This window comes from Lissotriton vulgaris, chromosome 3_2, assembly GCF_964263255.1.
Source record: "Lissotriton vulgaris chromosome 3_2, aLisVul1.2, whole genome shotgun sequence".
Classification (NCBI taxonomy): domain Eukaryota; kingdom Metazoa; phylum Chordata; class Amphibia; order Caudata; family Salamandridae; genus Lissotriton; species Lissotriton vulgaris.
In genome coordinates this window covers 197,752,509-197,778,166 of record NC_141690.1, presented here as the reverse complement: position 1 = coordinate 197,778,166, position 25,658 = coordinate 197,752,509, and the positions used below count along the sequence as shown (strand labels likewise).

The 25,658-nt window shown below is 46.8% G+C and overlaps 1 protein-coding gene across 1 annotated transcript in view; it reads right to left on the bottom strand.

Moving 5' to 3' along the window:
• Positions 1–342: 342 nt before the first annotated feature.
• The window catches only part of LETM1 (leucine zipper and EF-hand containing transmembrane protein 1), a 733,094-nt gene continuing 707,778 nt past the window's right edge, over positions 343–25,658 (bottom strand). Inside the window, exon 14 of the mRNA XM_086964211.1 lies at positions 343–4,730. Within this exon, the coding sequence (XP_086820337.1) occupies positions 4,578–4,730 (153 nt within the window). The 3' untranslated portion in view covers positions 343–4,577. The remainder of the gene's footprint in view (positions 4,731–25,658) is intronic.

Genomic DNA, 25,658 nt, shown 5'->3' with positions numbered 1-25,658 from the left:
ACAGTGGGTCATCATGGTCAGGATCGCAACTTTTTGTCAGATAGCAAGCGGTGGAAGAGACCATAGCTGGTGCCCTACCCTCACTAGAACCAGACTCTAAACCTGCTTACAAAGCAGATTACCAGCTAACAACTTCACAGGCTCCATATTTGATAAACTATATGAATCAAATTTAAAAACACTGACCATTGACCAATGGTCTTAAGCTGTTAAAAACCATCACTTTAGAACAGATATGTTGAAAATATTTGTCATTCTTTTTGTAAGCTCCCAGCCATAGAGGTATCTACAGTCAAGTCATTATTTCTGTTAATGCAATATATTTTAAGAAAAGCACTGATGTACTTTGTAACGTATTTTAATACTACTGGCCAGGAATAGAGTTACTAAAAACAATCAAGTAAGCTCTTGGTAAAAACACAAACATATCAAAGGACATTACTTAAAAACAAGAAACACAAATATAGTAAGTAGTCATTAAATCAACATAAGCTATTTACAAACCATCACAAACTTTAAAGGCTCAATTAATAAAACATTTTACATTTACAATCTGAAAATATGATGCTTTAAATCAATTATGGATGTCTTCTTAAAATTGGTGCTTGTAATAATAATACAAAAATGTATAAAAAACACAATACAATCACTCTTTGGTTCAAAGTTAATATTGAGGTGGTGCCATGTATAAAAGTGGATGAACACATTTTGTGATAATTACCCCTTAATATATTAAGCATATGTTATTCTACTTGCAGTTACTTAATCACATATACCCAATGAAAATTAGAACTGTAATTGGTATGAAAAGATTTATATAAATGCTAGAAATATTACCCTAACATTTTAGTGTACTGGTATAGTTAAATTACATGGAAAACAGCTAACTATTTTATGGATTGTGATGCCACTGATAAAACAGAGGCCATCCAGTAACTGTTTATATCAATACAAATATTTACCAGTCAACAATGTTTCATTAACTAGGACAACTCCGGCTTTGTGGTATTTATGGCAATCACACATTTATTGCCATGTTAAGTCCTTATCATGAAAGGCTTCGTGCAATGCTTTGTATACTACATAATTTATGTTTTCCGCCAGTTAAGCAGTTGGGTTGAACAACTCATAATGCTCATTGAATTATCATTATACAACTGAAGTTTGGGAATATGGGACTGTGAACTATAGTTTAAATATATCAATTATTCTCAAAATATTTGAACACAGAAGATTTAATCATATGGAAGTATCAACATCTTTAATCCTAGTTTTAATCAAAATAAATATCACAAAGATGTTGACAGAGCAGGTCACTTCATTTACGAAGGTGGAGGAGTAGGTGAGTGCGTCAAAAAAATCTATTTTGGCATTACTATGTTTTAAATGAAAATGTCTGTCCTTTTGTCTCTCTCTATGCTTGCCTAGGAGTTTCCAACGTGCACATTCTTCATCATACTGTATGATCTGTGCACAACAAGAGCACAGCTTCCATCACTCCATCGAAGATCTTATCAGCTTCTTAATGTAGGAACTGTTTAAATTAGTTTTTGTTTATTCAAAGTTGATCTGGACAACATGCAAACTCAGATACAAACTGTTTTGTTGATCTGTGTAGGGACGAGGGGATGGAGAGGAGTGAATGTTAAAAGACTTTGATAGTCTTTTCATTTGTAAGATTTTAACTGAATAACTTAAAAAAAACCGAGGGGTAATAGTTTATATCATTGTTATTACTTACTCTGAGATGGTGATTGGTGTCCATTCATATGCTCTAACTGAAAATCTAATAAAAACTTCTGAAACTTAAATAGTAAATGTCTAGTTTTAGATATGCTTGTACAAACAAGAGGGCTATGCTTCCATTGTAAATGTGTTCTGAAATCCTGCTTGGATGCAGAGCTATTCAGTATAAGTGTAGATCATATAATGCACAACAAGTAATGACTTCCACAAGGTATCTTATTTGTACCCGTGGCACAGTGCTTGAATAATCTTCAAATTAACTGCCACAAATGTAAGTCTCAAAATATTGCGTAAAGAAAGTTACTTTCTATGCTGTAGAGTACATATCAAGATGTATACAATTAAGCTATTACATGTGCAAGTAAAATCAATGTGAAATTATAGATATTCCAATATAAGAACAATTAGAAAACTAGTAAACACCTTTCCTATTCTTGAAAACAATTAGAAGTTTTTATCAAAGTAAACTGAGCATATTTACATAGCAAAAGAAATGCCCTAATTCATCTCAATAACAATTTCAATTGTACATTAATACAAATGTGTTTATGTAATCTGAAGAGTTAATCGTTAACAGCCTGTTCCAATGCACAGCTGCACACCACAATAGTAATGTCCTACTAATGATAGATAATTAAAAACATGAATCACACTTATAAGGCACTCAAAAAATCTGGCCCACAATGTTTGTTTTCAGCTAAAAAAATGAAGACAGAATTGACGTACGTTAGATCAACAACATTTACAAAACAAGCAGCATGCTTTAGTATTACATTCTCAGCCAGTGGACGGAACACATCACTTGAAAAAAGTCTAACCAGGTAGGTCACACTGCTAAATGAAGGACTATGTCACCCTTTCTTCTATAACTTACAACCTTTTGATATCCAAAACTGAATCTAAAAGAATGGGCATCTACTGTCAACTAGTGATTTACACTCTAGAACATTGCATCTGCAGGAGTAAAAGCATATACTCAATAGGCAATGCTTCTAGTTTGATAAAGACCATTCCATGCTTCTAGTTTGATAAAGACCATTCCATCCGTCAACTTGGTTACATCTTCTCAAGTCTAGAACATAAAGGAAGTTGAATCTCCACTAATGTAGTTAAAATCAATTTAAATGATCTGAGGCTACAAAGCTTGAGGAAAAGAGAAAACAAGAGGTAGACACCAATTGAACAACACTACAGCAGGAACATGGTGGCATGGTGCTTGTACAAACACCGTGTACAAGCACGCTAGGAGGAAAGGTTGCTGAAGAGGAATGCTCTGAAGGGGCTGCTGTCATAGAGACACTAATAGCACAACAGAAAACAACAGGACCCATGAAGGTGCACCATGCAAGACTCTGAAAGTATTCACACTGCTCTCTTGCCACTGGTTTAAGCACTATTTAATGGGAATGTTCACAATCCATATCTGGGTTCACCTGTTTCTTAGTGCAATGTGTTTGTCTTCCTTCAGCATTATATACATTACTCTCCTGTTACTAAGTGAGTTGTCAACGTATCGTTTCCCATAAGTTACTTTGTATAAATGCATGCTCGGTTTCATAAATGATGTACATCTACAGGAAAAAGTACATACATTTAATGAAAATGCTTGCATTACAATTCGTAGCATCAAATTAACCTTTTAAAGTAGATTCACGACATACAAAGAGAACAATATCAGGGAGAGAAGAGTGTTAAACTGAAGAAAGTAATGAGACCAAGAAACTGGACTTCTCAAACACCGACATCGTTATGCAGCAGGTTGTAAAGTGCATACTGTGTGATGCTTATCGCTACTCCATTTGAGACATTTAGATCCTTAACTGACTAAGTCAGTCTTTTTGTGCAGGTTTCCTAATTGGGCCCACCACAATCAGTTGAAGTCAGTTGCTAAGCTGCATTTGCCAAGCAGACACTCCTAAAACCATGTAAGCAAACCTCACTTAAACTTATATAGACAAAGACGTTATCACTTCGGATCATTTGCTAGAATGCAATTCAGTCTATGTTTACATCTACAGTTGGTAGTGTTGCTACCTCGGAGTGAAACATTGGAATGCTCTACCTGTTCACTTAAGAATGGAACCTTCAGAAACTCTTTTTAGAGCCAAACTGAAAACCCATCTTTTTCCACAATAATCCTGTTATGATCTCCATCCATTCCCTTCTTGATTCTTTGTGAGTTTATTTTCGGCAATCAGCGCGGGGATACACAGTTGTGCAACCATGCGCTTTATAAAAGTTTTATTATTATTATTATTTATTGTTTGTAACTTAAAATAAGCATTTAATCGATAAGGGAACAAAAACTAAGAGCAAAGCAGGCCTTTTTCTGCATTTTAATATTCTTTTAAAACTGGACCCAGCTATATTTACAATTCAAAAATAGTTTTTTTTATCTAATGTCCATTTAAGCAAAGAAATGGGATGGCTTTAATAGAAACATACTGCAAGCTGAAGAGGCAATATATAACATGAAGATTGCATTAGGGATACCCATTTATGAAGTAACTAGTGCTGGATATATTACACACTATTATTTTGAACGCAATCACATGATTTCACAGAACGAAAGCAATTCCCAACTTATACAAGAACCGTTATGCTAATGGTCAATGAATTAGTTCAGTAATTTATTTGTTCGCGAGACTTCGAAGGGGATTATATGTTATTCTGTATCCTATTATATTTATAAATCTTATATTTGTCAAAAAATCACCTCAAAACAATCAAATGTTTCATTTGAATCATAACTGCTCAAATTAACGCCGATGGCCAGATAGACAAATAGAATTGATTTCAAAATAGCGTTTTTGGACAGCACATTTAGAAGCCTAATTTTGGGCTTCTGCCACTTGTTCCTTCTCAGCTTTTTCTTTTGCCTTCTCCTTTTCAACTAATTTCTCTTCTTTTTGCAGTAGTTCAATTATTTCAGCAACCTGACTGGTGGAGATATCAATATCTTCTTTGTCAATCAGTTCCACCACCTGCAAAAATACCATTTGAAAAAAAAAACATTGTAAGTGGGAGTTTCCATTCAAAAAGACAAGACCCCATTCAGAGCATGCCACAAACAGAATATATTTACCCAAACAGAATATATTTACCCAAACTAAAGGGTAAAGCAAGCCAAAATTGTAAGTAGTGTACAGAGACACATTCTCTTAAATAGGAATGCATTCAGCGACTTACAGTACAGAAGTATTGCATTAGCACTATGTCAACAACCATTTACAAATGCAATAGGTCTAGCTTTCTGTAGTAATTAATTATCAACTCAAAAGAACATTGACAAAGTCAATAGATCTTGCTTCAATGTGCCAGAGCATGTATACACATGATTACATGTGCAGACCCCGGAGCATATACAAAATACCTATATGTATGTTTAGTTAAAAAACAGTAGGTAGTACCTTCAAACATGCTTATATACGTGTTTGTGTGTGTATATATATATATATATATATACATATATATATATTCACTGGAAAAACCATAGGTTTCACACCAGTTATAGTTGGGAATTAGCATATAAAAAACCTATTAAATTCACTGAAAAAATCATAGGTTTCACACCAGTTATAGTTAGCTGGAAATTATACTGACATAAAACCATTGAAATTCCCACGTTATAGTTAGTTGGACTCACTATAACTTGCGCGCCTGCAATGCACTGCTGATGACGTCACATATTACATCACTCATGACATGGTCAGTGACATCACTCATGACATCACTGATGACACCATCCAGTGAATGTGTGTCTTTCTGAAAATTAAATATGTTTTATATATGTATTTGTAAAGGTCGATGGAAGAATAAATGTTTAAATAAGTGTGTAAATGGATGTTTTTTTAATAAAATATTGATGGTTAACTGGCTTATTAAGTGTATCTTAGTGAATACATATATTAGCGAGTAATTTCTAAATATTTAAATATATGTATCAGTGTTTCATTTTGTGTATAAGTGGCTGCATGGGTTGGTGACTGACTCACTGTTTGTATGTGTTTTGAAGACAGCATATGTGCAGGACTGTATGGTGGATGAGTGTGTATATGTGTGTGTTAGTGAGTGAATGCCTACCTCACTAGTGTCTTTATGAGTAACTACATATGTTTTAATCTAGTATATATGAGTATTGATGAATATAAGTGAGTATATGTGAGAGTGAGAGATTCAAAGAGTTCCTGTTTAAATAAGTATGTGTTTCTGTAAGTGATTGTTTAAGAGAGTAAGTATGTGTAAGTTTCCTTAGAAGTAATGTGCTAGTGTGTGTATAGTTGTATATGCAAATAAATGGATGTTCAATAGTTTATTTGGATGTGTGAGTATGTGTGTGAGTAACTTTTGGATGACTGTCGGTGTGTAACAGGATGTATATGTGTATCACTACATATGAGTGAGTATATGTATGAGTGACTATATAGAACTGTTGGTGAATGAGTGGATGTGTATATAGATGGTGGAATTACTGAATTGGTTGTTGTAACTGGTGTGGGTATCTCCATTATTTTGAAAATGTTAGTTTCTATTTTTGAATATGTGTTTCAAGGGTTACATTACACTGAAAGGAGGTCTGTCACTCTTTCACAAGGATGGTGTCATGAGTGATGTCATGAGTGATGTCACTGACCATGTCATGAGTGATGTAATATGTGACGTCATCAGCAGTGCATTGCAGGCGCGCAAGTTATAGTGAGTCCAACTAACTATAACGTGGGAATTTCAATGGTTTTATGTCAGTAAAATTTCCAGCTAACTATAACTGGAGTGAAACCTATGGTTTTTTCAGTGAATTTAATAGGTTTTTCAAATGCTAATTCCTAACTATAACTGGTGTGAAACCTATGGTTTTTTCAGTGAATTTCATAGGTTTTTTAAATGCTAATTCCTAACTATAACTGGTGTGAAACCTATGGTTTTTTCAGTGAATTTCATAGGTTTTTTTAAATGCTAATTCCTAACTAATAAGGCCCCAAACCTATGTTTTTTTCAGTGAATTTCAAAATTTTGTTAATAGCAAATGTCTACAGCTATGAAATGTAATATTTTTGAAAATGAATGAATCCTATATTATATTTGTATTTAAAACAATTTTTTTAATGTATATATATATATATATATATTTTTTTTGCCCTGGAGCGCTCCCGGGTGTGCGCCCCGGTGAGCGCCCCGGAAAGCGTAGTCTTTTGAAGCGCCCCAGGGCGCGCTCCGGAGAGCGTCCTGTTAGCGCTATTGCCGCGAACGAAAACATCATCGTGATGTATCGCGTAGCCACGTCCGCGTGATACGCACGGCGTAAGCACACCCGGAAGCACTCGAGCGAATACCATTGCGCGACGTAAACATCCGCCGCGCTTACGCGACACGACCCGGGGCGCGCCAAGGCCGTGTTGCGTAAGCGCGTTGGGTCATGTGACCTGAAAATAGCACTTTTAATTAGTGCAGAACAGTTTTGGTTTCATAATCCCTGGTCTTGTGACCTGAAAATAACACTTCTCATTGGTTCAGGATATTTTTTTTTCTCCAAATGATGAAAGACCCCACCTTTTTTCCTTATTCTGACTTTGTCCTTTGACTGAGGAAGACCTGTTTTGAAATCTTTGAGGTATATTTTGTACTTTGAAATGGCTACAGTAGCAGCATCAGCTGGAGCATCTGCTGCACCACCACCACCACCACCAAGAGGACCACCACAACATCACATTAGTGGTCAAGAAGAAGAGGAGGAGGGGATGTTGAGGGGGTGGCTGGAAGAACACAATACCCCTTGCCAATTCAAGCCACACATTGTATGGGAGTTTTTTCCATCCCTGAGGGGAAAAAAGAAAGTGAATGCGGCAAAGGTGACTTGCCTTATCTGTGACATGGAACTTTCAAGGGGTAACCCAAATAAAAAATATTAATTTGGGAATAATACCATGATTAGGCACATGCAGCGCAAGCATCCGAACAACTATGCTGCCGCAGAGATGAGAGAACTGGCCAGCAACCCTCCCCAATCTACACCCAGCACCTCCAAACGAAAACAACCCACTCCATCGGGACCAGAGACAAGGGAGACAATCCCTTGCATTCAACCACGGTTTGGAGAATTTGGGTCACCTGTATTTTTTGTGGTAAGACCATCTCCTATGGTGAGCAGAGTCTAAAGCTCATCCTCCTTGCTGGTGACAACCACAATTGCCCCAAAAAACCCTAATTTTTTCCTTATTTTTTTTTACTCCAGTTAAGCCATTTTCAATTCCCTGTTTTTTGTTTCTCCCCATAAAAATAACAAAATAAATACAAAATAGTTCATAAAAGCCCAAAAAAGTACAAAATGTTCAAAAAACATAAAAAAATATAAAACAACAAAAAAAAGAAAAAAAACAGTTTTTTTAGAACTACCTCCAAATTATAAAAAAAGGCTACATTTTTTAAAAACTATCATTTTTTTTCCCCCATGGAACGCTCCCCGGTACGCTCCGCGGTGCGCGTACCAGGCGATCCCCCGGCGCAAATCAAAAAAAAATTTTTTTTTTGCCCCGCGGGGCTCTTTTATAGCCCCCACATCAGACCTAGAGGGTCGGGGGTGGGGGGGGCTACTCTGCCCCCTTATGGTCATTTCCCCCTTTGTTTTTGCCACCTCTTGTGTCTCGATCCTACCGAGACACAAGATGGCGGCCGCTCCGGACTGTTTCGAATGTTTACAGACACCAGAGAGCCAATCAGCTTTCCGTGCGCACCTCGAGTGCGTACCGGGGCGCGGCCATAGATATATATATTTTTTTGAACCTAAATTACTCAAAAACCACTGGAGCACATTTCTTGAGACATAGCAAAGGCACATCGGGCAACCAGTCCCTACAATTTTGCCAAGTTTGGTGGAAATCCATTCAGCCGTTCGGGCTAAAAGTGAGGTCGACCGCCCTATGGAAATTAACATGGGGAAAACACGTTTTGGGACCCCCCTTTTATCTCGACCCCCGCTTGACGAATCCCCCCCAAACTTTCAAGGAAGGACCGGAGCTTCGCGAGGCAAATTTGAGGAAATTTTCTGGCAGATTCGTCAACCGGCGCCAAAGTTATTCACAATACAATTTTGAGATTTTGCATTGAAAAAAATCCTAACTATAACTAACTACTGGCGACTGCCAGTAGGATATGGATATATATATATATATATATATATACTAGCAGCCCGTCCCGACCTTGTCCAGGAGCATTCAGGCTTCCCCTACCCCAGCCTGCCCCGACATTGGCAAGCAGCATGTGCCCCCGCCCGCCCCGTCCCCTGCCTGCCCCGACCCCCGCCTGCCCCGACATTGCCTTTTCTCAGCCGATCTGTTTTCCCGCCTGGCCTGACCCCCTCCTGGCCTGAGTCAATGGAGGTCGGACAGTACTACCTTCAAAATGTTCCACCGTCACCTTGTTAGTCCCTATCCCCCGCCTGCCCCGACATTGCCTTTCCTCAGCCGATGTGTGTTGTTGTAACTCCCCGTCCCCCGTCTGGCCCAACACCCGGCTGCCCAGACATTGTCCCCGGAGCCTTACCTCAGCCGCCGCTACTTAGTTCACCACTCCTTGCCGCTCTGCTCCTCACCGCCTGTGTTGTTGTAACTCCCCGTCCCCCGCCTGGCCCGACACCCGCCTGCCCCGACATTGTCCCCGGAGCCTTACCTCAGCCGACGCTCCTCATTTCACCGCTCCTCGCCACTCTACTCCTCACCGCCTGTCTGCCGCCGCTCCTCCCCCGCGCCATGTCCGCCTCTTCGCTGCTCGCACCGCCGCTGGCCTGTCCGCTGCTCCTCAGGTCACCGCTCCTCCCCCGCGCCATGTCCGCCGCTCCTCCCAGTGCTCCTGACGTGAGCAAGCACGTCGCGGCCGACGCTTCTTTGGAGGGACTACTTTTTTTTATATAAATTTTGTAAATAACGTTTATTTTTAAAATGTTTATAGCCTATGTCCCTCTGCTTTCCCTGAGGTTTTCAAAGATGTCTTGGGTGTTTGGATTGGTGGTGTACTTTTCGAGTTTACCTGGCTCAAAGGACACAGTTCTCTCTTTATAATAGTAGTATAGATATAGATATATATATCAAAAAGCACTCCTACCCGCTTTGAAAGCGGCAACTCTGCAGGCGCAGACCTCTTCTCAGTTGAATTAATTAGGCTCAAAAGTAAAACGTAATCAAATCCATCAAATAAAGGCAGTGAAAAATTTAATTGCAAAAGTGCAGAGCAAGTGCTCTCCTCGAGGCGTTTCGCTCCATGGGAGGAGCTTGGTCACATGACGCGCCCAAAGTAGGTGTAACAATAAATAGTGCACAGAGAGCTCTATCACCCGTAGAAACAGGATTAAAAGCATAACAAAATCGATAGGCATAACATCAATTCATGAATTCAATGTCACTTTCTGTTTGTGTATCGTAAAAAACACTTGCACCACAGAACAAATTAAAGCATAGTGCTTAAGACCATACAATGAAAAGATCATCATTGTGAAGAAAATGTGCTTAGTGAAAACTAGGTAAAAAGGACACACCTAGAAGCAATCCGACCATAGTGCTCATGTGCAAACGTATACGGTTGGAACACATTATTTGTAATTCGTTATGAACGTTTCCACAATCATGTGTAATGTATTTACAAATTAGTCAGTATTCATTTCTAAGAATTAATTTCTAAAACATGGATTGATGTCATCAAGAGTACAATACTAATCCAATATGTCATGCCACAAGCTCAAAGCAATAATTGAAGAATTGTCAATAAATCAACTGTTGACCCAACCATGATTTTAAAGAAAGTGTGTCTCCTTGAGATCACTATACTACACAAAACATGAAAGCACTCGCGGGGACTTGTATTTCAGACCCGTTTCGGAGTAAACCTTTCTCTATGTTTACTGAAGCGCAGTACATTCAAAGTATTTAAACATTTCACCCCTGCATGAACATCAAAAGAGGACTAACATACCCATTTGTCTTACCTCTAAATCATATATATATATATATACACACACACAACAGGTATCCTTGCTTTGATACCTCGAATGGAAAGCACACTCGGGAGTAGTTAATCCAGTAGAAAATACTTTTATTCAGTGCAGACCCCCCCCTGACAGACGCGTTTCGCCGTAGCTTTATTAATGTCAGTTACCCTGTGCTCGTTCTGCAGTATTTCACACAGATACACTGGTCACATGGTTTTCATTAAACATAGAAAGAGTGTTGACCGTAAACTACCACAGGCTAAACAATTGGTTGCCATCTTGTAACATGGTATTTTGGTGTACAAAATGTGTGTATCCATGCTGCATACATTAAGTGAAAAAAGTGAGTAAGTGTAATAAAAAGAATAATACAAGGGAGTCACTGTTAATACATATGCACAAGTTACTACTTGTGTAACGATATATCTGTAAGAGACATTAGTTAGTGATAGATTCCTTACCTTAGAATATCCCCAGGCGTCAGACTGGATCCGGAAACTTTTGCGTAGCAATACCCCTGCGCGCCGGTAGGCGTCGTCTGCGGCTCCGCGTCCGTCGTGAGCGCCGGGATGACGTCGTCGGAGTACTTAGACGGCGCCCATGCGCGCTGACGTCAGTTCTGACACACAGCTTTTCCGCGCCAGATACGCAGAGCCATGATAGAACTAACACTGGTGCCATGAAACTAGGGCCCTGAAAGGGGATGACCTTAACCCTAGATATCGGTTCGCAGAACGGGGAGGATGGGTGGGTCGGTAAGGAATCTATCACTAACTAATGTCTCTTACAGATATATCGTTACACAAGTAGTAACTTGTGCATCTGAAAGAGACACGTTAGTGATAGATTCCTTACCTTAGAATAGATACCCCAGCAATACCAACCCCGGTGGTGGGTCTGCGAACCAATATCACACCAGAAAGTCCTGGAGGACGGAACGGCCAAAGAAGCCATCCCTCCGGACTCGACTGTCCAGGCAGTAGTGTCTTGCAAACGTGTGCAGCGAGGCCCACGTAGCTGCCTGGCAAATGTCCTGCAGGGGGACACCGCGGCCCAGGGCAGTTGTCGTTGCCGTGGCCCGAGTGGAGTGAGCCCGCAATCCAGCCGGGGGCTCCTTCCTCGCCATGGAGTAACATGCTTGGATACACAAGATGATCCACCTAGAGATGGTCCTCTTGTGCACAGCCTTACCCTTCTTTGCGCCCACGTAACCAACAAAGAGTTGGTCATCCACCCGGAATTGGCGTGTGCGATCTAGGTAGTAGGAGAGCGCACGTTTTGGATCCAGACGGTGGAGCCTCTCTTCCTCCTTCGAGGGATGCGGAGGCGGAAAGAAAGTGGGCAAGGTAATGGACTGCCCGATGTGGAAGGCCGTAACAACCTTGGGCAGAAAGGAAGGTCGTGTACGTAACACCACCTTGTCAGGATGAACAGACAGGAAAGGTGGAGAAGAAGAAAGAGCCTGGAGCTCACTCACTCTCCTGGCAGAGGTGATGGCAACCAGGAAGGCAGTCTTTAGAGTAAGGAGACGAAGAGGACAGTTATGCAGTGGCTCAAAGGGAGCACACATCAGATAAGTGAGAACAAGATTCAAGTCCCACTGGGGCATCACAAAGGGAACAGGAGGGAACATGTGCGTGATGCCCTTCAGAAATCTACTTACAATAGGGGACTTGAATAAAGAAGGCTGATCTGGTAGCCTCAAGAAGGTTGATAGAGCAGAAAGGTACCCTTTAAGAGTGCCCAGAGCAGAGCCCTGCTGGGCAAGGGAAAGAAGAAAGAGCAGCACTTCCGAAAGGGGTGCCGAGAGAGGATCCACAGCCTTTGCTGTGCACCATGCCACAAATCTGTTCCACCGGCAAACGTATACCGACTTTGTGGAGGGACGCCTGGCTGCCAGAATGATATCACAGACTTCAGGAGGCAAGTCAAATGGCCTCAACTGCCGCTGCTCAATCTCCAAGCTTGTAGGTGGAGACTGGACAGGTTCGGGTGCAGGACCGTCCCCTGCTGCTGCGACAGAAGGTCCTCCCGAAGAGGCAGACGAATCGGGGGATCGACTGACATGCTGAGTAGCTCGGGATACCAGTATCTTCGTGCCCAGTCCGGAGCCACAAGGATGACCTGGGCCCGGTCGCGCCTGATCTTCTTCAGCACTCTGGGCAGAAGTGGTATAGGCGGAAAGGCGTACAACAGACCGCAGCTCCCCTCGCGACGAAAAGCGTCTCCGAGCGAGTGCCGCCTTGGAAATTCCAACGCGCAGAACTGATGACATTGCGCGTTCTCTTCTGTGGCGAATAGATCTAACCAAGGCTCTCCCCACTGCCGAAAGAGACCTTGCGCCACGTCCGAGTTCAGACGCCATTCGTGATCCATCATGCACCGGCGGCTGAGTTCGTCCGCCCTGGCATTCAGAGAGCCTGCCAGGTGTTGAACCACCAGGGTCACGCCCTGATGTTCCAGCCACTGCCAGAGGCGCAGAGCCTCCTGGCAGAGGGTCCACGACCCCACCCCGCCTTGCTTGTTGCAGTACCACATGGCGGTGGTGTTGTCGGTGAACACTTGCACTACGCACCCCCGGACAGAGGGGAGGAATGCCTTTAGTGCTAGACGAATCGCCCGCAGCTCCAGAAGGTTGATATGGAGCCGGGACTCCGCCGGAGACCAGAGGCCTCTGATCTCCGCCTCTCCCATGTGGCCTCCCCAGCCCTGGAGGGACGCGTCCGTCACAACTACGTGCTCCGGTTGGGGTAGGGAGAGGGGTCTGCCACTGACCCAGTCGCGGTCCGTGAGCCACCACTGCAATTGTCTCGCAGTGCCCTCCGAGATCAGGACATGATCGGACAGGTTGCCCTGATGCTGGGCCCACTGAAACTTCAGGTCCCACTGCAGAGCCCGCATCCGCCACCTGGCGTGACGCACCAGAAGGATGCAGGAGGCCATCAGTCCCAGAAGCCGCAGCGTCAACCTGACCGAGACCCGGGATAACGGCTGGAAGATGGGAACCAGAGCCTGAATATCCCGAACCCACTGCTCGGGTGGGTAAACCCGAAACTGCGCCGAGTCGAGAACCGCTCCGATGAAGAGGAGCTTCTGAGAGGGACACAGGTGTGACTTCGGCACATTGATGGAGAACCCCAGCAAGTGCAGGAGGTCGGCCGTAGTCTGGAGGTGGCTGACGACTGTCTGGGGCGAGCCCGCCTTCAACAACCAGTCGTCGAGGTAGGGGAAGACTGATACCCCCTGCCTGCGCAGATGGGCTGCGACCACCGCCATCACCTTCGTGAACACCTGTGGGGCGCTGGTAAGGCCGAAGGGGAGCACGGTAAACTGAAAGTGCTCTTGGCCTACCGTGAACCGCAGGTAACGCCAGTGGGCCGGCAGGACGGGGATGTGGAAATAGGCATCCTGCAAGTCCAACGCTACCATCCAGTCTCCTGGGTCCAGGGCAGCCAGGACCTGAGCCAAAGTGAGCATCTTGAACTTCTCCGTCCGGAGGAAGCCGTTGACGTTCCGCAGATCCAAGATAGGGCGTAGGCCCCCTTTGCCCTTCTTGGGTACCAGAAAGTAGTGGGAGTAACAACCACGTCCTACTTCTGGCCCAGGAACGCGCTCGATGGCCCTCTTGGCCAAGAGGGCCGAAACCTCCTCTTGCAGAAGTTGCAAGTGATCCCCCGACACACGGTGGTATTGAGGTGGCATGGATGGAGGGGATGACTCGAAGGGGAGGGAGAAGCCCCTTCGGACAATTTGCAGCACCCACCTGTCCGAAGTGACTGTATGCCAGTGGGAGAGGTGATGGCGAACCCTGCCTCCCACAGGCGTCACATGGGCCTGAAAACTCGGACTAGGAAGGTTTTGAGGCAGGGGCTGCTGAGGGAGGTGTGGACTGGGCTCGCCGCTGTCCCCGACCACCGCCACGGCGGTTCCCACGTCCGCCACCGCGTTGCTGGACATTCTGCGGCGCGTGGCTGACGGTACTTGGTGGGGCGCCCCTTCCATGGCCACGAAAGGAGCGAAAGGCACCCGATTGCTGGCGTGGGGCCGTAAGGCCCAAGGACTTGGCCGTGGCCCTGGAGTCCTTGAAACGTTCCAGCGCATGGTCTGCCTTGTCGCCGAAGAGGCGACGGCCATCAAACGGCATGTCCAGGAGGGTGGCCTGGACATCGGCCGAGAAATTGGCGGACCTCAACCAGGCGTGGCGTCGAACCGCCACCGTCGTTGCCATCGCCCTGCCCAGTGAGTCCGTAGTATCCAGTCCACACCGGATAGAAAAGCGTGCTGCATCTCGGCCGTCCGCCAGGGCTTGGCTGAGTTTAGCTTGGACCTCCTCCGGGCATCTAGGCAGCACCTCCGCAACCGTGTCCCACAGGGTGTGGGTGTAGCGGCCCAAGAGACAGGCGGTGTTCACAGATCGCAGCCCTAAGCTCACAGACGAGAAAACCTTCTTCCCGAACTATTCATATCTCTTGGATTCCCTGTTGGGCGGGGCCGACGGGAATGCGGTTTGGGAGTTAGAGGCCTGGATGACCAGACTCTCGGGGGTGGGGTGGGTGGACAAAAAGCATGGGTCGCCCGGTGCCGGGCGGTAGCGTCTGGCCACGTTCCTGTCCACAGGCGGGCCTGTGGCGGGCTTGGACCAAGTTCCCAGAAGAACGTCACACAAGGCCTCATTGAACGGCAGAAGGGGCTCCGCGGAGCCGGACTGCGGTTTGAGTACCTCAGTGAGGAGATTAGTCCTCACGGCCGCGACGGGGAGCTGAAGGTTTAGGGCCTTAGCTGCCTTCGTCAACACTACGCTGTAAGCAGAACCCGCCTCCGAAGCCACAGTCGGGGGCGACGTAAATCCAGTGTCTGGCGAGGTGTCAATACCACTGGCCTCCCCAAGCTCATATGTCCAGTCCTGCTGTGACTGGCAATCACGTGCCAGAGGGTCCTCGGACCCCTCCCACTGCTCCTCGTCACCTGGCTCCTGGAGACCAGGATCAACAGCCAGGGCCTCCTCGTGGAGATAGAATTCTCCAAAGGGCGTCGGAATCGGCGCCCAGCAGCGCCCTTCCGACTCCTGAGTAGGACCGTAGGAAACATTGGGGGCGGCAACCACATCGGCTGCCGGGGACGACACCTGAAGGGACGGCGCCGGTGAGGTCGTAAGGTCGACCGGCGAGGTCCCGGATCCGGAGCCGGATCCAGCGAGGTCGCGCGGCGCCGAAGCACCCGACGTCGTCGGGGCCGAAGCGCCCGACCAGGAAGGACCTCCAGACGGAGCCGATCGGCCCGAAGGCGCCACGGGAACCGACTGGGGAGGGAGGGCCCTCATGGCCATGAGGTACCTCTCGACCTCCTCCTGCGACGCGCCGTGCTCAGGGACCCGAAGGTGTGGGGCAGGCGGCGACGCTTGCGACTCCCGCGGAGCCGCGTGGGCGGTGCCGCCCGAGTCCCCGGCCGCATCGTGCGAGCGTCGGGGCGGGTCGGAGGATCGATGGTGTCGCTCCGACCTCTCATGCCTCTTACCTGAGGACTTGGAACCAGACGATCGGTGTCCACTCCCGGAACGTCGATGACTCCGATCTCGCGACCTGTCCCTCGACCTCCCGTGGGACCGGGACCGGGAGCGGCGCGGGGCCGACTGCCTCAGCTCGAGACGCTTGCGGGACCGCTCCCGCCTAGCCTTCGACGTCAGGGCCCGGCAGTCGGAGCAGGATCGATCGTCGTGGTCGAGGCCTAAGCACTTCAGGCACCGGCGATGGGGGTCCGTGACCGACATGAGTCGGCCGCACTTCGAACAAGGCTTGAACCCGGGCATCCCTGGCACCGATAGTCGAGACAGTCGACTAAAGAGAAGATCAAAAAGGATCAAAATTTTCAGTCAAAAAGTGACTGGGGGTAGAGCTTCTTCCGGATCTGCGCTAGCTGGCGCGGAAAAAAGAAGAACTGACGTCAGCGCGCATGGGCGCCGTCTAAGTACTCCGACGACGTCATCCCGGCGCTCACGACGCCGACGACGGACGCGGAGCCGCAGACGACGCCTACCGGCGCGCAGGGGTATTGCTACGCAAAAGTTTCCGGATTCAGTCTGACGCCTGGGGATATTCTAAGGTAAGGAATCTATCACTAACGCGTCTCTTTCAGATATATATATATATACACATATAGACATACCCCAAGCTGATTCCATCTACACAATTTATCCTAATGAAAATTCATTGTGTAAGATTAGACCTATTACATGTGAATCAGCCTGGTACTTTGTGTTAAAAAGTTTTTTTGAAAATACAATGCTTTAACAACCCCAGTTGCACCATAATTAAGCCCTGAATGGGTCTTTTTTTTAGCAGCAATTTGTATTTTCAAAGTGCATTTTCTTAACTCATGTTCAATCTAGAAAAATATATATATATATATATATATGTGTGTGTGTGACCAAGGCCACTGTGTTGGCTGAAACGCGTCATGATCGACTGCACCATAAAATGAAAAAATAAAGCGCAACACTGGCAACAAGCTTATCAAAGTTGTCCGTATCTCTTAGGCAAGGATAGAACGAAGGAGTGGTAATTCGATGTACGAGTTACTTACCTTCGGTAATGATGTATCTGGCAGAGACGATTCTAGTCACAGATTCCTTAACGTAGAATTATCCCCAGGCATGAGACTAGATCTGGAAACTTTTTTGCCCAGCATCCCTGCGCGCCGGCATCACGTGGCTCCGCCCAGGCGTCGCCCGCGTACGTGACATCAGCGAGGTCACATAAGTCCCACCCTGGCGCGCCTACGTCAGTTTAATTCTGAGAACTTTTCCGCCCCACAACGCGGAGCCATCGGACAAAAACTGTGGGATTATGGATACAGTGTGTAAAAGAGCAGAAAAAGTGGAAAAGGAAATGTGACAAACTACATCATAAGAAGCAGTTTCAACACTGCAACAACGAAAGGCATGGAAGAAAAAGAACAGAGTTCAGCGTAGAACAGCCACCCGGCCAGGATGCAGAAAGCCTCCTCTGGAGACAAGGAACACAATATACAGCAGGACTACAACCCCAACCAGGAGCAACGAAGGGGAAAATGGTCTCAGGACAAACAGGATCGACTAAACTCCAGGGGAATCCCAGCACAGTGCGCGACAACCCCCCACTCTCCCCCTCCCCCCACCCCCCCTTACCCCCATGGAAGAAGGGCAAGGGCAAGGTGAGATGACCTCAACTCAGAAGGCAGCAGAGGGACCAGAACCCTCAGTAACCAAGGGTAGAGGGAGGGGAGGGAGAAAGTGAAGACAAGCCCCTAATCTGGACCAGAGCAGAGGGGCACAGGAGAACATAGAACTCCATCCTCCGAAGATGCAAGAGGAGGAAGGAAGGAACACGAACAAGACAAAATAAAACCTCCTGTCAAAAGAGTGAAAGAACACACTCACAGAAGACACAGCCACCTACTGGAAGTCAAAAGCCTCCCAGAACGGAAAAGGAAGGGTGGGCCGTGAAGGTATCTGCGTCTAGAATCGTCTCTATCAGATACATCGTTACCGAAGGTAAGTAGCTCGTACATCTGATAAAGACTACTAGCCGCAGATTTCTTAACGTGGAATATAGATACCTTAGCCATACCCACAGGGAAGGTCTGCGAAAGGTCCCACTGGCCTCGACATAACAGAGGACCCCACAGGGGACCAGGCCAACAGACAAGGCGAGGAGCCTCGTCCCTACAGGCAAGGGGAACCCCCATAGCAGAACGCCACCGATCCCACGGGGGGCAGGGGAAGAAGAAAAGGAGAAAAGAGGAAGCCCATTCCCCTCAACAGAAGAAACAAGGCATGGCAAGGGGAGGTCGAAGCACCGCACGTCCTTACAGGGCTACCGACCCGCCAGCCAAGGCCAAGGCAAGGAAGGAAGAAGAAAGAACAGCCTGGGTTACCCAGAAAGCCTGTTGGCTGCGTCCCAAAAAGAGGAGGTACACAAGAAACTTCCCAAACCCAAGGCCCGGACACACCACAAAAAGGGGTACGCACACATGACCTAAAGGGAGCAGACCAGAGACACGACGCCAGGTTGCAAACAGCAGGCCAGACCTGACGAACAGCGCACCAACCCCAGAGAGGACACCTCGGGTGTCACCCGAGCAATCACATTCAGCAATAGGAATTGCATCTGGAAGTACATAAACACCACAGAGGGCAAAGGCCCGAAGGCGACCACAACTCCCCAGCACATAGCAAGCTACCAGTACCCCACATAGGGTATGTTAGTCCCAACGTTGGAACCCTCTTAGGAAGAAACTTCTGCAGCAGAAGACAGCTGAAAGAGCAACGGGGGAAAAAATCCCTGTCAAAGGCTTATCAAGCAGCCAGCGGAGAACAGGGGGCCTAGTCTCATTCCCAACTGGTATGAACAGATTTCAACAGACCACACACACAGAAGAAGGGCCGGCCAGCAGCCAACAAAGCCACAGTCCCAGCAAGGAGGACTCTCAGGCACAGAAAGCACACAACTGGGGCGACTCGCTGTAACCAAAGAACAGCACACAAATTCCAGACTAACATACAGGTCACTGAGGGGGAGAAGGAGGAGGAGGACGACGGAGCCCCGCCAAGAACCTCTAAATGGCCGAGTCCGCCAGGGCGTTCAACAGTAGGTGCCATCACAAGGAAGATCCACCAGCCGCTCCCGCACATTCTCCGGGAACACACTGTCCTGAAGCCAAGCATGGCGGCGAAGGGCAACTGAAGAGGCCATGACACGACCCATCACCTCCGAGATACCCAGAGCGGAGAACAAACGCCGCCAGCTACAGGCCTTCTAGCGCATGGTGTCTCAAGTCAACCCCAGCACCCTCCTGCGAAGCTGCAGTTCCAAGGGACTCCGCCGAGTCCCACAAGCAAGACGTGGCCCTAGCCACCACACATAAGGTGTTCAGGGCCCGCAGAGCCAAATATGTTGGGGGCAAATATATTGCGGCCCCATGAGTCCAGCCAGCGGGCCTCCCGGGAAGGTGGAGTCAACAGCGACGGCAGGGAAGAAAAGGCGGTCCGCAAAAGGGGGCCATTGGCAGAGTGGTGAAGGTAAAGACATGCCAGGTCACGCGGCGCTGGAAGGTGCCGGTGCAGAAGGTGCTGAGGCACCGGACCCCCCATGGCGGGAGACCCCCAAGTCCCCGTCAGCGGAGAATTGAGCGAACCTTCAAAGGGGAGCAGCAGCTCCCTCTCACCAAAGCCCTGGTGAAGAACCTCCAAAAGACGGTCCACGGGGAAATGGGTTGTCGGATCTTCCATGCGCAAAATTCCCTCAGCCGTGGAAACAGAGCGAGCGAAGGCCAAACCCACCTCCGTAGGGCCCTGTGGTGGAAAAAGCAGCTCCTCCATGGCCGACGGCTGTAAGCTAAGGTGGCCGTCTCCGAAACCAACCGGAGTGGGCAAGGGTCAGGCCCGAAAAGGAGAAAGAGGTGCCTTAGAGTGGGGGACTTGTGGTTCCTCTGGCGAAAACCGCGGCGACGGCACGGATCAGTCTTTCGACGACGCCGGGGAAAGAGCCACGATGCGGCGGCCTGTCTCCGGACAACACCAGAAGGCACCCAACCTCTGGGGAAGAGGGGACAACCAAGGACAAATCCAACCCCTGATGCCTGTCTGGCGCGGTAGAGTCCGCGACCTGGAGTAGGGCGTCATCATCATCCGGGGCTGGACTGGCTCCGACTCGACCTCCAACGAGGCAGCCGCCTGCGTGGAGGAACGAGAAGGACCCAGAGAGCGACAAGGAGTCCCGTCGCCAGCCCCGACCCATGGGGGAACGAGAGAGGTCCGCTGACCCCCACGGCGGCGTCAAGGCCGACTCGAACTCCGACGAGGCAGCTACCTGCACGGAGGGACGAGAGGGACCTGGGGACCGACAAGGAGCACCCCGCCAGCCTCGCCCCATAAAAGAACGAGAGGGGCTTGCCGACCCCTGTGGCGCCGCCAGGGCCGACTTGACCTCCAACGAGGCAGCTGCCTGCGTGGAGGGATGAGGGGTCCATCTCCAGCCTCGCCCCATGACCGGACGAAAGGGGTCCGCCGACGCCTGTGGCGCCGCATGGGCCAGCAGCTGCCAGCGCTGAAGCGGATTCACCTCGGCCTCAGACTGAACCTGTCGAAAGGGCAGAGTGGGGCTCGGGGATGCGGCCTAAGCCACGGCCACCTCCTGCGACACCACAGGGACTCCCGCAGGTGTTTGCGGCGAGGCAGAGGCGACGTGGTGCAAAGGAGGGACCCCCGAAGGGCCGCACCCCAACAGCACAACATCCTACAAACCTGGAGCCGAACAAGTCTGCGCCGGGGCAGAAGGCGCCGGCTATGCAGCGGAGGTCCCTGCATGGCGCAAGGGATCCATCGACGTCTCAGGAGGTGAAGAAGGAGAAGCCAGTAAGGCCTGCAGAGCCGCCACATATGTCTCCATTTGGGCTCTCGACGCTCCTCACCGGGGAACGGTGGATAGGGGGACTAAATGCGGGGCTGCATCATCTGGGGAGAGCCCACGCCCCCAACAGGCTGAAAACCAGCCCTTGGGGACAAACTGCGACACTTACCCACAGAGGAGCAACGCTCTTGCGGCACAGGAGATGGATGACGGCGACGATAGCGGTCGCTCCGAAAACCCACCGCAGAAGCAGAGCAAGGAGACGAAGCCGATCTGGACATGGGAGCCGAGAGGAGTTTCATGTGGCGTTCCCGCCGCGACTTTGGCTTCAACTGCGGACATGCCTCGCAGTCTTTGGAGCCGTGATCCTCCCCAAAGCACGACATGCAAATGAAGTGAGTGACCGTCGCCAACATCAAGCGCCCACAAGAAGAACACTTTTTGAAGCCCGAAGGCATCCGCGCACTGTACCCACAATACACAAAAGAACAAGGAAAAAGTGGCCTAAACAGGCCCAGAGCAAGAACCGGATCCGCGTTGCACGCGGAAAAGGAAAAAAACTGACGTAGGCGCGCCGGGGTGGGACTTATATGATCTCGCTGACGTCACGTACGCGGGCTACGCCTGGGCGAAGCTGCGTGATGCTGTCCCCCCAGCGCGCAGGGAAAAAAAGTTTCCGGATCCAGTCTCACGCCGGGGATAATTCTACGTTAAGGAATCTGCGGCTAGTAGTCTCTATCAGATACACACATATACATACATCTACCTCGTCTTCTTGCGTGTTCTGGCTGTCTGTTTCAGGTGAGAAACTGAAGGACGAGTCTTTGCAGCACATATACATATATATACACATATATACATATATATATATATATATATATATATATATATATATATATATATATATACATATACACACACATATATATATATACATATATATATATATATATATATATATATATATATATATATATATATATATATATATATATATATATATATATGAAAGCTCCCTTGATTACACCAGCTTCATGCACTCGAGAACGGGTGCTTTCACGGGTGGTGTCTCCCGCTTAAATGTTTGCTCCAAACTTGCCTCAATACGAAGAAAAAAGCACTCTCAGGGGCGAGTTCAAGTTATTTATTTAAGAACTCACAGTGTCCAGACGCGTTTCGGCAGTCGCCTTTATCAATGGTAAATTGGCGCGCCCGAAACGGCCATTTTTATGTCCTTACATTTACGACGAACCACATGTATAGAAAGAGGACTACACGTATAAATACATGGGCGCCATATTTGAACAAGTTTACGATGTAAAACATATTATGTACTTATTCAAAATACATTGAACCCATAGATGGGTATTTCCAATATTTGATTCGCAATTACAATACCATCAATTCTGCAGATTACATCGTACATGGCTTTATTCTTCCTTAAAGCCCTGGAAGGGCATTCCCTCTAAAACTATACATGTGTATTCCAAAAAACATACAGATTCATGTACAATACATTGCTGATCATGCTAGCCTACATTTTCCTCTCAGTTCCCCAAATTTACTGCTAATTCCTCATGAGTATTAAGGCCTTCAGGGTTTTTTGTTTGCAGGTCAATAATGTATCTAGACTCTAGTCTTCTTAGTGTCATCACCCTATCTCCTCCTCTAGGGTGTGACGGAACATGGTCTAGCGCAAAAAAAGACAAAAGATTCCTGTCACTGTTGTGTTCTTTCTGGAAGTGACGGGTTACCGGATAATTCACATCACAGTTCTTTATAGCCCTAGTTTGTTCTAGAACCCTCTTCTTCGTTTCATGGATGGTACTTCCAATATATTGGAGACGCAGGGGCAGACTAGACAGTAAACCGTGTATGGTGTGCTACATGTTAGAAATTTCTTTATTTTCTTGGGTTTATCTGTGCCTGGAATCTTATATGATAGAACCTTTTTTCTTCCAGAGCAGGCCTTGCGTTTCTCGCAGAGATAAAATCCCTGCATCCTGTTAGCCAACAGGTTTGGCACTTCTTTGCTCTGGTAGCTACTGGTAAGAGAGTCTCTCAACGACCTAGCTTTTCTAAAAGTGAGTAGCGGTTGACTCGGGATATCCATTCCTATGACTGGATCCAATTTTAAAAGGTTCCAGTTCTTTTTGAAAATCTGTCTCAAGACCCCCGCATCATCTGAGAATGTGGTGATCATACGAAACTTGTTCTCATCAGCTACTCTAGTCTTTTCTTTCAACAATTGACTTCTGGGGATTTTATTCACTCTTGTCAATGCATTTTGGAGTGTAGATTCCTCATATCCCCGTGCTCTGAATCTATTCATACATTCAATAGCATGTACTTCAAAGTCCACTTCCCTTGTGTCATTCCTTTTGATACGTAAGAGCTCCCCATAGGGGATGCTCTGTACCAATTTCACGGGATGACTACTTTGCTCATATAATATTGAATTACCCGCGGTTGGCTTTCGAAACAATTTAATGTTCAAAATGCCATCTATTACACACACCTCTAGGTCTAGAAAATGTACTGATGACGAGCTTATATCTGCACTAAATTTTAGATTTAAATCATTTGTATTTAATTTCGCAATGTACTGCCCAGCAGTCTCTGGAGACCCTCTCCAAATGATGAAGAGGTCATCTATGTACCTATGCCACACAACTATCCTCTGTGTCCAATCGCTGTTTTGCACCACCCAGGCCACCTGCTCCTTCCACCAGCCTACGAATAAATTCGCATAGCTGGGGGAGAAGCAGGTGCCCATCGCCGTTCCAGAGGTTTGACGGTAATATTGACCTTGGTACAAGAAGATGTTATGATTTAAACAGAAATCTAGAAATTCCAACACCATGTCATTACGGTGTGCGAATTTGGCTGGCCTGTTCCGCAAGAAATATTTCACAGCCTCCATACCATCATGATGTGCTATGCATGTATATAAGCTAGTTATATCGAGAACAATCATTTGGTCCCCATCCTGCCAATGTACATTTTCTATGATCTTCATAAAATCTTTAGAGTCTTTTACATAAGATCTCAATAGCAACACACATTCAGACAAAAAATTATCAATATAAATAGAGAGATGTTCAAGGAGACTCGATTGTGAGGAAACAATCGGTCTACCCGGCGGTGTGACTGTGTCCTTGTGGACCTTGGGCAGATGATAAAAACATGGTGTGATGGGATTGAGCGTTCTTAAAAACAGATACTCCTCTGTAATATTCAAACCTCTTTCATACCAACTTTTCAATATTGCATGACACTTGTTGATGCTTGCAAGATACACATTTTTATTCGATTTCTCATAAAAAGACTCGTCAGACAATTGTCTCAGGGCTTCCTTAATTTACGCTTCATATGTCTGAAGCACTATGTTGCCGCCCTTATCAGAAGGCTTATACACAATCGTTTTGTCGCTTTTGATACTCTCTACAGCTTGGGATTGTGCTTAATTAAAATGATGTCTCTTTTTTCGTCCCTGTTCCTTGCATCACATTTTCATAAGTTATTTGACATCCGAGAAAGTGTCAATAATGTCATTCGGCATCTGTGGCAGAAAGGTCGATGACGGTTTAAATGGGGTCACTGCATTCTGATGGACTATGCCGACCACCCCCCCAATTGCCTGTTGTGTATTCGGCACTTCACTTTCTTGTAATAGATCTTCCATTACCTGCATACCTGGCAAGTCCCGTTCTACTAAGATATGTGTTGCCAAATGCTGCTCTCTCGTTTTCCTACTCTCTTGTTTGGGCTTTAATTTAAAGAACTTATGAAGTTTAAGTTTCCTTGTAAACTTAAAAAGGTCTATCCGAGTCTGTGTGTATCCTAGATTCTTTTGGGTACAAAATGTAAAACCCAGTTTTAATACTTCCTCCTCGGCTGCTGTTAATACACGCGGGGTCAAATTAATTATGGTTAAGGTCTCACCTCTTGTTTCGTTCTTCTTTATCTGCGTACAAAGAATTTCTTTTTGCTCCTGGTGACAGGTGGTGACTGCCGATTTTTTGCGCCATTTGCCAGCCTTCCTTGTTGGCCTGTGCCTCTTTGGTCTGGCGGTTTGCCCCGGATCTTTTGGTAGGATTGGCGCACCACACGGAATTAGTCTTGAAAAAGGGATCTGTTCGATGAGACCCCTAATGCGCAAGCATTTTCATCTCCAGACTGTTCCGGGCTTGTAACCTCCGATTCTGAGGTTTCCGGTTGCACTGGTGGTTGTAGCTTTGATTTATCTTTAAGGGACCTCCGTGGCACATCATACCTCCTGGCAAATGTAATGACCCTGCCTTGCGCATAGTGTCGCTCATCGCGCTCACATTTTTAACTCTTCAAAAGTTTCATCATCTGCTCCCGTAAATCCAATTGTTTCGTTTTATCTCCATCCTTAGCGATTTCCACCTCTAAATCATCGATGGCCTTCCTCGCCTTTTCATGATTGCTCCATGCGAATATAATTAGAATAATCAGCATCCCTTTACATGAGTGACCAGTGTGTTCGGCCCACTCTTCAAGTAACTGGGGGTTCGGGTTCTCATAGG